At 59.4% G+C, this 12,260-nt stretch overlaps 1 protein-coding gene across 4 annotated transcripts in view; it reads right to left on the bottom strand.

Annotated features, from left to right (window-relative positions):
* Positions 1 to 12,260, bottom strand: part of MYO18B (myosin XVIIIB) — a 78,976-nt gene that overhangs the window by 24,283 nt on the left and 42,433 nt on the right. For 3 of the 4 annotated variants that reach the window (XM_082491697.1, XM_082491700.1, XM_082491699.1), the window contains exons 33-38: positions 10,696 to 10,800; positions 7,506 to 7,652; positions 2,813 to 2,926; positions 2,292 to 2,408; positions 1,472 to 1,555; positions 222 to 359 (exon numbers count right to left, since the gene is read on the bottom strand). In XM_082491697.1, the coding sequence (XP_082347823.1) occupies positions 222 to 359; positions 1,472 to 1,555; positions 2,292 to 2,408; positions 2,813 to 2,926; positions 7,506 to 7,652; positions 10,696 to 10,800 (705 nt within the window). The remainder of the gene's footprint in view (positions 1 to 221; positions 360 to 1,471; positions 1,556 to 2,291; positions 2,409 to 2,812; positions 2,927 to 7,505; positions 7,653 to 10,695; positions 10,801 to 12,260) is intronic. The other variant, XM_082491698.1, reaches the window with a different exon arrangement.

Here is a 12,260-nt window from a genome sequence, read left to right as displayed (position 1 = left end):
ACAACCACCACAGCGAAGCACGTATAGATAACGGCAGTGGATGAGCGCCGTGGACTGCCCACCAGCACAGCAGAGCTGACCCAAGACCCCACTCCTCCCTCCCCACCCCCTCCCGGCTGCTCCTTCCCCCAAAGCCGAGGCGGTGGCATTGCTGCGCCCGCGAGCAAGCTGCATCTCCCCGGGGCCCCGCAGCCCCTCCGCCAGCGGCGAAGAGGTGGTACCTCAAAGCGCTTCATCTGCACGGCCTGGAAGTCCAGCTGGCTCTCCAGGTCGCGGATGCGGGCTTCCTGCCGGCTGATGATGGAGCGCTCGGCCGGGCACTGCTCCAGGCGCGCCGCTCGTGCCTGCGCTGCCTGCAGCTGGGCGAGGACGGGCTGCGTTAGCACCTCCCCGGCTCCCGACCCGCGCAAACACCTCCCTGTCCCTTTCCCAGACCCCCCTCCACCCCCTCACCTTGGGGTGACGTGCACCGAGCGCCTCTCACGGCCCCTGAGGTGAGGGGGCACTATGGACAGCATTGCCCTCGGCTCGCTGGAGCATTCCCTGCTGCTGATACCCCACAGTAAATGCATGACACGGACACGCATTTTTTGAATGAGAAACGTGCTGGCAAGACAACACGTGTCCGGGTTCCCTTTTGCTCTTCTCCTTCTCCTCACAAACTCTTTGAGGACAGCAGGCGTAAAAATCCACAAGTTACCCCTGTGTGGAAAGCTGCCCGGACCGAGTTTTTCTTCAGCCGTTACGCCGAGATCTCCAAAGCAAAGTGCCCTTCCAGTGATCCCAGTACAAGTTTGGGTCAGATTTTGCATTTGACCTAGAACTACGGGAATTTGCCTTCTTTTATCTGGCCTATCTCTAAAGCACCGCCTGCTCCGCCTCGCAGGCAGCGAGTCCCGCTTCTGATTCCCGGGCAGCTTCGCCGCGCTCCAATAAAGCACTGAAGTTAACGGGATTACTCATGTGTTTGACATTAAACCCGGGCGCTCCAGGAGGGTGGGCGCAGCCGCCCAGGGGAGGCAGTGCAGCCCCCGCCGGCTCCCGCCCCGGCGCCAGCCCCATCCCAGCCACGGCACCAGCAGCTCGGGGAGGGCAGCAGGGAGAAGTAGGGCTCTCCATCCCAAGAGCCTTCCCAGGGAAAGCTTTCTCCAGCCCAAGGCAGAGCCCGCAGCCCGCCCCGGCCCCGTCCTGCCCGCAGGGTCAGCGCCGCCGGCATGCAGCAGGCGAACAGCGGCTCCTGCACCGCGCTGCTCTCGGCGGCATGCGCAGCGCGTTAGGAAGAGGAGAGGAACCTGAACATCCTACACAGGAGGAATGGTTTTGTACCACTGCTATAGGGACTTGGTCTGATTTTAGACAAGAACACGGCGTCCACGACTGGCACCAGCGACGCGGCGGGCACAGACGGCAGAGGACACCTGCACGGCTCTCGCTCCTCAGCTCTGGGTGCTGCGGGCTGGGGAGGAATTACCTTCTCCTGAAGGCTCTGCTTTTCTTTCTTCACATCCTCCACCTGCGCCTGCAGGTCCCGGATCTGAGCGATGTCCGTCGCCGACTGCGGGAAGGGAAGAGTGCAGCAGTGGGAGCAGAGCGGAGGGCTCGGAGCAGAGGGCACACGCCGCGGGGAGCGCGGTGGCAAAGGCTGGCTCGTGCCCGCCCCTCCTACCACCGAACCAGCGAGCCACTCCGGCGCTGGACTGAAGGAGCTTAATTCTCCTCATTGCACGCAACTTTCCCAATTTTCAAAACAAATATTTGCAGATCGGGTCAGAAACCATGTTGTCAAGGCCGTTTCTGAACTCAGGGTCCTTCCAGGCACAGAGGGCCGGTTCCGTCACACCACTGCAAGGGGCACCGGGCTGAGACGTGCCATTCTCGCCAACCCAGCCCTGCTCCGCTGGGAGCCCCTCAGCTCCAGGCACAATCCCCTGGGAGAGCCTGCCTTAGCCTGCACGTTGCGCAGAAAGCCCCAGGGCTGTCTGTCAGCACTTTTTAAGCTCCATGTGATAAGACAGTGAAAGAAAGACTACAAAAGAATCCAGCTATAGGGTTTCCCAACTATCGAAACTGAAGCTAAGGCAGCTCTGGAAAGAAGACTCAAAACTATGGGTGAGAGGAGCCAGAGCCATGAGCCGTCCCTTCCTCTCATCACAGCATCTGCCTCCCGGGGTCCCCACCCTGCCAGGTCCCCCCCCTACCACCCCGGGGTGCCCCCAGCCAGGCGGCAGGGTGGCCCAAGGGCCCTCCCGGGGAGGGGGACGCTGCCCAGCCTCCACCGCCCCGGCTCCTACCTGGGCGATCAGAGCCTTGTGCTTTGCCATGAGCTCGTTCAGGTCTTCCTGGTCCTCGTCGATGCGTTTCAGGAGGTCGGCCCTCTCGTGCTGCAGCTGGTACAGCTGCTCCTCCGCCTGCGGGAAGGCCCACGGGGCCGCTGGCTCACGCGTGCCACGGGGGACCCACGGCACGGCACAGCACCGTCTGGACCGCGGCATCCTCGGGGACGCGCTGCCGCCCGCCTCCACCCCCGTGTTTGCAGCAGGAGGGGCACAGGGAGCCCCCGCGTGTGCAGAGGGGGACTGCGGGACGCCGCACCCTGTTACGATCCGATGCTGCACCCCTACCCACCCATTAAGCCACCCCGGGGCCGCTGTCCCCAAAGAGGCTGGGTGATGTAGAAAATATGCCGGGTGACTTAGTAAACATGCTGGTTCTGGCTGATTTAGTAAAAAAGCTGATTATTGCTACCGAACACGAGGAGGTAGGAGCGCGCCGCTGCCCCCCCCCGCCCCCAGCCCCGGCTGCGTCTCCGCACCAGCGTCTTGTTCCTGCTGAGGGTCTCCAGCTCCGTGTGTAAGTTCTCCAGCTCCAGGGCTGCCGTCTGCTGGGACCTCTGGGCCTCCGCGCACTTCGCTTCGCTCTCTTCCAACTGGGAAAAATCGAGAGAGACCATAATTAAAGGAGCGCTCGGTGCCTGCGGAAGCCGCGTGCTGCCGCTGCCGTTCCCCTTGCCGCACAGCCGCGGCTATTTACACTCCACCCCCGGAGCATTTTCCACTCCTAATGCACAGGGAAACTCAGCTTCTTAAAATCTGTGCTGCTCTCCAGACCGTCTGCTCTGGGTTTACAGTGAACCTCTCTTCTGAAGAAAGACTGAGGGAATTGGGTCTCTCTAGTCTGGAAAAAAGACGGTTGAGGGGGGACCTGATCCATGCTTATAAATACTGAAAGGGTGGGTGCCAGGAGGATGGGGCTCTTTTCGGTGGTGCCCAGTGACAGGACAAGAGGGAACGGGCACAAACTCGAGTATAGGAAGTTCCACCTAAACATGAGGAGGAACTTCTTTACCTTGAGGGTGGCAGAGCACTGGCACAGGCTGCCCAGGGAGGTGGTGGAGTCTCCATCTCTGGAGACATTCCAAACCCGCCCGGACGCGTTCCTGTGCAGCCTGCTCCAAGGTGGCCCTGCTCTGGCAGGGGGGTTGGACTGGATGATCTCCAGAGGTCCCTTCCAACCCTATGACTCTATGATTCTATGAAAAAGGTTCCCGTGGCAGCTCGCGGCACACCTACCGCGGATCCCAGCGCCACTGACTGTCCTGCCCAGCGCTGAAGCCAGCGCCTCGATCTGCACACCCACCCTTGGCACTGCCACGGGGAGGCAGAGCTGGGATCATTAATTTGCAAAATTATGTGAATTACACGTAATTCCTGATTAGAGCAATTCACGATTCGGAGTTTGCAAATGGGCTTTTCATGTGGCATAAATTGCATTTGCAAATACACACGAAATATCACATTTATAAATGCTAATTTGCTCTCGGGTTTTTATAGCTCAGCCATTAAGACCACAATGATCTTAAATTGGCTGCAAACAGCTGGAAGATGCAGCGTCATCCCAAAACCTCACACCGCGGGGACGGAGCATTTTACATAGGCTGTACCTGAACATCCAGTTCCTTCCCGTGCTCGTTTGGGTTTCTTTCTTTTCCTTATGAAAAAGAAAACTAAACCTCTCCGTTTGCTGCTCATTTCCCGTGCCCCGTCCCCGTTCCGTTCCCCGGGGGAGGACGCAGAGCTCCCGGGGGCGACGGCAGCCACTGCGCACCACGGTGAGAGTTTGAGCATTTTAGGCTATTTTCTCAGGGTTTACTCATCTTTTTTACTCTCACCCTCCAAAAAAAAAAAAAAAAAGAAAAAGTTGGGGGGGGATTACAAAGTACTGTAACCGGAGCAATCCTCGGCTCGTTTCCCTCCACTGGTTGGGGTGATTGAGACCTACTTGGAAAAACCGAGCAGGTAATTTGCTTCCTCGGTGTCAAATCTGCAGAGGAAACGGAAGGCGTTTTTCCCTTAAAGCCAATGATTCTTTTCATACACCTGGCACAGCGCGATCCCTGCACGGCCGCCCGCCCGCCCGCTGCGAGGGAGAGCCCCGTGCATGGGGGGAGGACGCAGCACACCGCACCCCAAGGGATGGACACACACAGAGGGTGACCAAACACCGCCGCTGCAGTGCCCCTCCATCCCAGGGCCAAAGCAACCGCCGTTCTGCCGCGCAAGGAAACGTCAGAGGGTTGTGACTTTCAGCCTCCACTTTCCTTCCTAAATTGCACGCCCTGTTTTCAACTCCTTGGGTGAGAAAATCAGGCTGAGGACGGGTCCTCCGTTGCCGCGAGGCACAACGCCAACGGCTCCCGCCAGCGACTTCAACAAAACCTCCGGAAGCAAACCCGCATCTGCCCCGCGGCGCCGTCATTCCACCAGCCAGGACGAAGCGGTGGCTGCCCTCTGCCTCCTGGGACCACCTCTTCCACCTCTGAGCCCTTCCATCCCAACTTGAGGAGGGACTTCTCTCCTGTGCGGGCGGCAGAGCACTGGCACAGCTGCCCAGAGAGGGGGGGGAGTCTCCCCCTCTGGAGCCATTCCAAACCCGCCTGGAGGTGTCCTGTGCCACTGCTGTAGTGTGCAAGTGCTGTAGAGTAGGAACTGCGCCGTGTTCCTCTTTCTTCCACCAGCTGAAGAATAGCCTTTGTGTTTTGCATAAAGCTCGGGCGGCTCTTACTGAAATGACCCACATGGACCTGCTGGAGCGTGTCCAGAGGAGAGCCACGAGGATGATCCGAGGGCTGGAGCAGCTCTCCTATGGGGAGAGGCTGAAAGAGTTGGGTTCAGCCTGGAGAGGAGAAGGCTCCGGGGAGATCTTATTGCGGCCTTCCAGTCCCTAAAGGGGCCCTACAGGAGAGCTGGGGAAGGGCTTTTTACTGGGGCATGTGGCAATAGGACGAGGGGGAATGGCTTTAAACTGGAAGAGGGCAGGTTCAGAGTGAACATGAGGAAGAAGTCTTTCCCTGTGCGGGCGGTGCGGCACTGGCAGAGGCTGCCCAGAGAGGCTGTTGAGGCCCCATCCCTGGAGGTGCTCAAGGCCGGGTTGGACGGGGCTTGGAGCAACCTGGGCTGGTGGGAGGTGGCCCTGCCCAGGGCAGGGGGGTTGGAATGAGATAATCTTCAAGGTCCCTTCCAACCCAAACCATTCTGTGATTCTGTGACCCGAGCGATAGCTGCTGAGAGACATCAAAGATGCCGATGGGACTGACTGCCGGGTTTCTGGCCAAGGGCTCTTCCACCTGCCCAGCTTCGGGCCCCCCCAGAAGCAACCCCGTCCGCGAGCAGCCCCGGGGACTGCCCTTTCCCCTGCCACGATTGAGCTAAAACTCGGGACAGTTTAATCAGAGAAAAATACATCCCCAGGACCTCTTGTTAAACGCCGGCTTCCATTTCACTTTGTGTAATGGAATTTTCCCACTCGGGAAGAATAAAATTGAAATGCCCCTCCCCAAAATGCATAATGTATGAACTTCTGAACAACATTAGTTCGCTGTGCTACACCATCTGTTAAATACCTGCGTAAAATGGATGCTTCAGCCTTATTAAGAAACAATGCTATATTTGCAGCCATATGGATTTTGATTAACGGAAATGTAGGATTTTAGCAAAGTTTTCATTCCTGTGGAGGTTTGTGGGCTGGTGGTAGGATGTATTGACTTTTGAGAAAGTCGTCATGAATGCCATTAGAAATCGTTTAAATTTAAAGGACGGCATAATCATGAGGCGTTTTTAACGCATGCAGAGTCTCCGTGTTGGCAGCACGGCAAAAACGCAGTAGTCCCAATATTAAGGCTTTCCACGCTCCTTCTCCAAAGCATGAGGCAGCCGGGCAGGGGCCACCCACCGAGGGAGCCGGGGATGGACCGTACGGCACCGTGGCCACGGGCAAGAGAAAGCAACCTCCTGCCCGAGCCCGCCTCGCTGCGGGCCCTGGGCTCCCCGGGAACACGGCGTTATTCCTCTCGGAAGACGTGGCTGCGCTCCCCGGGGCCCAACCCCACTGAGAGCACCGGGGGCTGGGAAAGAGCGAGGCAGGGGCTGCGCATCATCAGCCCCAGAGTGGGATTCAGGGAATGCTGAAGGATTAACTGTGAAGTGTGGCATTACAGCGTTAGCTCAATAACGTTTAAGAAAGAACTCAAGAGTGCCAAAAATGGCCGTTCCTGCTGCCTGCACCGGCCATGGCCATGCCCTGCCCTGGCTGTCGGGGTCAGTGGCACTGGCATGGACATGAGGATGGGCACGGGCAGAGGTACGGACATGAGGATGGGTACGGGCACTCCGTCAGCCGCGTCAGGCTGAGCTCCCCTTCCCCTTCTCCCTCGGCGCAGGTGGGAACAGCTGCTGCTCACAGCTGTTATTTATGCAGAACTATTATCTCAATTATATCTGTATGTTGTTGGAATCGCTCACGCCTCCCCATTAGTTTGTTTCCAGGGGAAATGTACAGTACAGATTAATTACTGAGCGGTTTCGGAGGACCGGCATCCTTAGCTTAGCCTCGGCGCTCAGCATCACGGGATGCACTTGCACCGCCAGCGTGGGGACAGACCGGTCCGTGCCACCCCTGTCCCATGGCAGGGCACCCCGCGGGCCCCCGGGCTCCCCCCGGGGCTGAGGCCATCCCCGACGGGCAGCGCCGCGGGCACGTGCACGCAACCCCTTGCCTGAGCGCTCGCCGCCGGCTGTGAACCCAGCACGGCTGCACTAAAACTACGACAAATCCTCCGCGATCTCTGCTCCTGCCTCACAGCATCCCTATGACAACGCCTCCCGAACCCCGCGCCGCTGGAGCTCCTGATTAGACAGATAGAAAACACGCCAAACAGAAGGTAATTAACAGGGCCTCGGGAAAACAAAAAAAAAAAAAAAAAGAAAAAAAAATACTTAATCACTGTTGGCCTAATTACAGAGAAGTGCTCCTTCCATGGAGACCCTCGTCAGCACAAGAGGCGCCTCTCGCCCGGGTCTGGGCAGCGCGATGCTCGCGCAGCACAGGGGCACTCCTTGCCCCGCTGAAACCGGGACATCTGCGGATATTTCTTGCAGCTTCGCCTCGGCGGCGGTGAAGGGCGGTGCTCCGAGGGGCAGGGCGATGCCCGCTCGCCCCGAGGCGCCTACCTGCTTGCGCAGCCGCTCCAGCTCCGGGGCGCTGGCGCCGGGCTCCGCGGGGGCTGCCAGCAGCAGCTGCACGTCGGCGAGCAGGGCGCGCGTCCGCCGCAGGTCCCGCCGCAGCCGCTTCTCCACGTCGAAGTCACGGTGGCCGATCTGGGGAAGGGAGAGGGGGTGTGCTGAGGCTCTGCCGCCCCGCTCCGCCCCACAAAACCTCCCTCGGGGCTTTCCTTCCCACCCCGAGGCATTGCCCACAAAATTAAAGCTCTGAAAACCACCGATTTGGACACCATTTGGTAATGCTGAAGTCATGAATCGAGAAGATATTAAATATCTATGTATAGATATTGCATTTTTTCCTCTTTATCAAATAAAAATAATTTAACGATTAAATAAAAGGGAGAAAACCAATTACATAAACATCAAAGCTGGCAGATTCCACCACAACACCACATTTTTTCCCCACCAGAAAGCTGTTCCTCTGAAAGCATTAGCCCACCCCTGGTTTCCACCAGCCACGTGCCTGCCCAGCGAGCCAGCTCTGTGGCCAGAGGGACAGACGGGGCACACGGCCCGGGGCACAGGCGGGCAGTGCGGGTCCCCGGAGCCACAGCACCCTGTCACCCCCCCGGGAAACCACCCTGGCCAAGGGGTAGGGTCGGCGAGGGGCAGACCCGGAACACGCGGGTCCGGCGTCTGCGCCAAGAGGTGGCACAGCAAAAGTGAAAATCATTGCACGAAAGAAAAAAAAAAAAAAAAAAAAAAAAGCCAGAAAACCCCTCTGGCCCTTTGGGGAAAAGAGTGACTAAGGCAGGAGAAAGTCAGCCCGAAGGGGAAAGAGAAAAAAAAAAAAAAAAAAAAGCGAAACGCTGATGAGGAAAGCTTCATTAGGAGTTATTTACACATCTCTAATGCAAAGCATCTGGAGTCCCCGTCAGCCGCGGAGGGATGTAACCGATGCTGCCGCCTCCGGCGGGGGAGGCAGCGATCTCTCGTGCGTGAATCCCCAGCAGCGCTGGCGGAAAATAACCCCTGGGGGACTTTGGAGGCTCATCCCCGGGCGGCGCGGTGTCACCGCAGTACCCCGGAGCCCTTTAAAGAAGGGGAGTGGGAAGCACCTTAAAAAAACCCACCCCGCTACACTTCCCCCTCAAGCTGGGAGCAACCATGGTTACGAGGATAAAAGAATTAGAAAAACACCAAATAAACAGGGACACGGTTTCAGGGCCTGATTTCGGACTAATTGAAGCATAAGAGCATTTCCCATTTCGTCTGTTTTCCACGGCTCTTCTTCTTTCAAACCCGTCCTCCTATTTTCTGTTCGCTGGCTAAAATTAATTGTGCAGATTTGACCTTGTAACCTGGTTTGGAGCTGGCTGGCATTTGCTGGAACCAGCAATCGTTGGCGTCTCCATTTCCTTAATTAGTTTGCTGGGTTGGTTAGTTGTTTTATGTTTTTTTCCTTTCCTTTCTTTTTTAATAAACTGCTCTGAAGCACACTGTCCACCGTAAATCAGGCGGCGTTTATAACACCGCCGCAGCGCGGCAGATTTGCTGCTGTCCCCGCCATGCCCACAGGCCGTCTCTTGGACGCCGCTCAGCATCGCTTTCCCGTCGCTCCGGGTCTGCCTGATGCCACGGAGGGTGGATTTTGTGCCGTAGCTGGAAGCAGCAGGTACGGCAGCCGCCGCCTCCCACCATTGCAGACCGGTGCTTTTTGAGTGACAAAGCCGGGATTTAACTCAACAGCTGCTTTCGAGGCTCCGGTTGTGCTTCGCACGCGCTATAGCAGTACCCCGATACGCTGTGCCATCTCCCCTTCCCCTCTTGGCGGGGGCCGGGGGCTGCGTGGGCAGCGCCGGGGGACAATCCGGGGAAGGAGAAGGTGCCTTTCCCGGAGAGCCCCCGAGCTTCGCGCCACGCAGCTCCGGCTGCCTCCTCATCCATCTTAGTTCTCCTCCACCGAACAAGAGGGACGTGTTGGGCTGAGAGGCAGTTATAATAATCCCCTGCTTTTACACAGCAAGATTCATTCTGACAGTTCCCAAAACATGTTATAAGCCAGGAGCGGGGGGGACGTTACGGATAAGCCTCGTCAGACCATTTTGTGTCTACTTGAACTATGCCCACCATTTCAGTGTTGCAAACCTCCCAGATTCATCCCGCTTAATGAACACGGGTTAATTGCCGGGGCCGGTGAAAGGGTGAAATCCAGCCGGCTCGTGCCAACGGCCGGAGGATGCGCCGCTTCATTACCGCAGCTCCAGATAATCAGCTTCGCCTCTCCGGCGGGTGAGCTGCAGTGCCCCGGGGGCTGTGCCAGGGCGGCTGGGGGGCATCGGCACAAACCCAGCCTTGCCGGGCTCCGGGCAGCGCGGGGGCGCAGCGGCACCCAGATGGCAGCGCTGAACGCACCGGGCTGATGCCATCCTCCGCCCCGGCAGCACCGCAGCCCCAGGCGAGGGCCGGGCAGGACCTTTCTTTGTCCCCAAAGCTCCGTCAGCAGGAGGTGGTGCGTGAGGCGGCCGCCGGGCTCGGCTGCTCGGCGACGCTAAGCGATGCCCAAGCCGATAAACGCTGTTCAATGAGGCTGCGTTCAGCCCCTCGCCTCCTAATTTAACAGGGAGCAGCTGTGTGTGCTTTCCCCATTACGTGCACTTCAATCACTGCCACAGACACATTAGAGAGTGAAAAAAAGGATTTGTTCAACAAACGCGTCTGGAACAGAATTCCTCTGCAAAGAGCAGAATCTGATAAACTGCTTTTCTGGGCAGTTGGATCTGCTCCAGCGTTAGTCCCGGTTTGTTTGACTCTCATGGAAACACCAGCCAAAAGCGAATCCCTCCCTCTGCTTAGGTAGTTCTCCTGTAGAAAAGCGAAGAATTCCCCTCCGTGGGTCCTTTAGTGGGACCGGCTGTCTCCTACACACTGCCCGCCGTCCTGAAACCCTCCCGGCACCCAGTGCCTGCCGCGGCATGCGCCGCCGCTCCGACGGGTGGTGTTTGGGAGAGGCGAGGGACGGAGGGCACGGCAGCCGGCTGCACGGGCGGGAACAACCAAGCTGTCACCCCGTCCGCACACATGCGTGCATTCACACTGCTTTGTTTTATATGGGCAGTGCCTTGAGCCCCGGCTTGGCGCGCTCCCCGCCGCCGGCAGCCCCGCCAGCCCGGCCCCGGGGCAGGCACCCTCCTCTTACCTGCTCGCACAGGGTGCCGATGAGCCCTTCCAGGTCCTGCTTCTCATGCAGCACCATCTGCTTCTCCTCGTACTCCTGTTCCAGCTGCATCTCCAGCTGCCGGAGCTGTGTGTAGGAGACAACCCAACCCATGCTCAGAACCTGCCCCCTGCCACCAGCCAAAGCCCCACGTCCTGGCAAGGCATGGCCACCACCAGCGAGAGCCCCACGTCCTGGCAAGGCACAGCCACCACCAGCCAGAGCCCCATGTCCCGGCAAGGCATGGCCACCACCAGCCAGAGCCCCACGTCCCAGCAAGGCATGGCCACCACCAGCCAAAGCCCCACGTCCCGGCAAGGCACGGCCACCACCAGCCAGAGCCCCATGTCCCAGCAAGGTGCAGCCACCACCAGCCAAAGCCCCACGTCCCGGCAAGGCACGGCCACCACCAGCCAAAGCCCCATGTCCCAGCAAGGTGCAGCCACCACCAGCCAAAGCCCCACGTCCCAGCAAGGCACAGACACCACCAGCCAAAGCCCCACGTCCCAGCAAGGCACAGCCACCACCGCGGCGGGGACGCGGGTGGCCGGGCAGCTGCGGGGGAGGGTGTGCATCGAAGCCCCCATCACTGCAGCCGGCATGGGGGACTGGGACCGGGCCACGTACCCCAGAGCACCCACTGCTCCCAGAGCAACGCAACTGCTCCTGGCCAGGAGGAGCAAGGGTTAGTGGTCCAGGAGACCACTCAGCACTTTTGGGGACGCGACGGGCTGTTTGAGCCACCCGGCCTGTGACGCACACTCAGAGGTCCCCAAGAGCTGTGCCTGCAGTTCTGGAGCAGCAACACGGGGCCTTCGGCCACGCTAGACGAGGGGTCGGCTCTAAGCCCTCCAGGTTTCCTCAAGGCACCCGGTGACCACAAGCCAGGCAGGCAGCGCACTTCTCCCCCCAACTCCCCACCAGCGAGGAGGTGGCAGTGGCCTCGCAGGGCAGAGCGTTGCCATAAAGGCAGGATTCGTGCCGCTCCTGGGAGCAGGGGGAGCGCCAGAGCCAGCGCGGGAGCCTGCATCCCTCCGCCTTTGTCTCCGCTCGAGCATCGCCGCCCCGCAGCGCCGCAGCAATGGCAAGAGCTTTGCGGGAGGGACCGGGACCCGGCGCAGAGCTCTGCCCTGCAGCGGCGAGAGCTGCAGCGAGTCCAGCCGGGGGGGTGGCGGTGGTGGGAAGGCGTTCACAGAGCAAGCCAGCCCATCTGACGGCCCGCTCCTCCCCTGGCAAGCAGCTGCCTGGCTGTGCCCGCGGGAGCGGACGTGCCGGGCGGTGACCCCGGCACAGCCCCCCGAGTCCTGCCAGCCCCGGCCGCCCCCTCCACCCCCCGCCGCTGCTCAGGAACGGGGTTTAAAAAGGGAACGGGAGCGGGCTGCTAAATATCGATTGCTCTCCAGAGCGCCTCTGCCATTTACTCATTTGGAAAATAACACTCGGGCCACGCAGGGTGAGGGAGAGAAAGGATGAATGACACCCCCTCAGCCGGGAGCAGCCACAAGGCACTGCGGCTCCTTTAGCGATGCCGGCAGTACCTCGCTGTC

Source organism: Vanellus vanellus (assembly GCF_965231255.1).
Source record: "Vanellus vanellus genome assembly, chromosome: 16".
Taxonomy (NCBI): domain Eukaryota; kingdom Metazoa; phylum Chordata; class Aves; order Charadriiformes; family Charadriidae; genus Vanellus; species Vanellus vanellus.
This window is presented reverse-complemented; position numbering and strand designations above follow the sequence as displayed.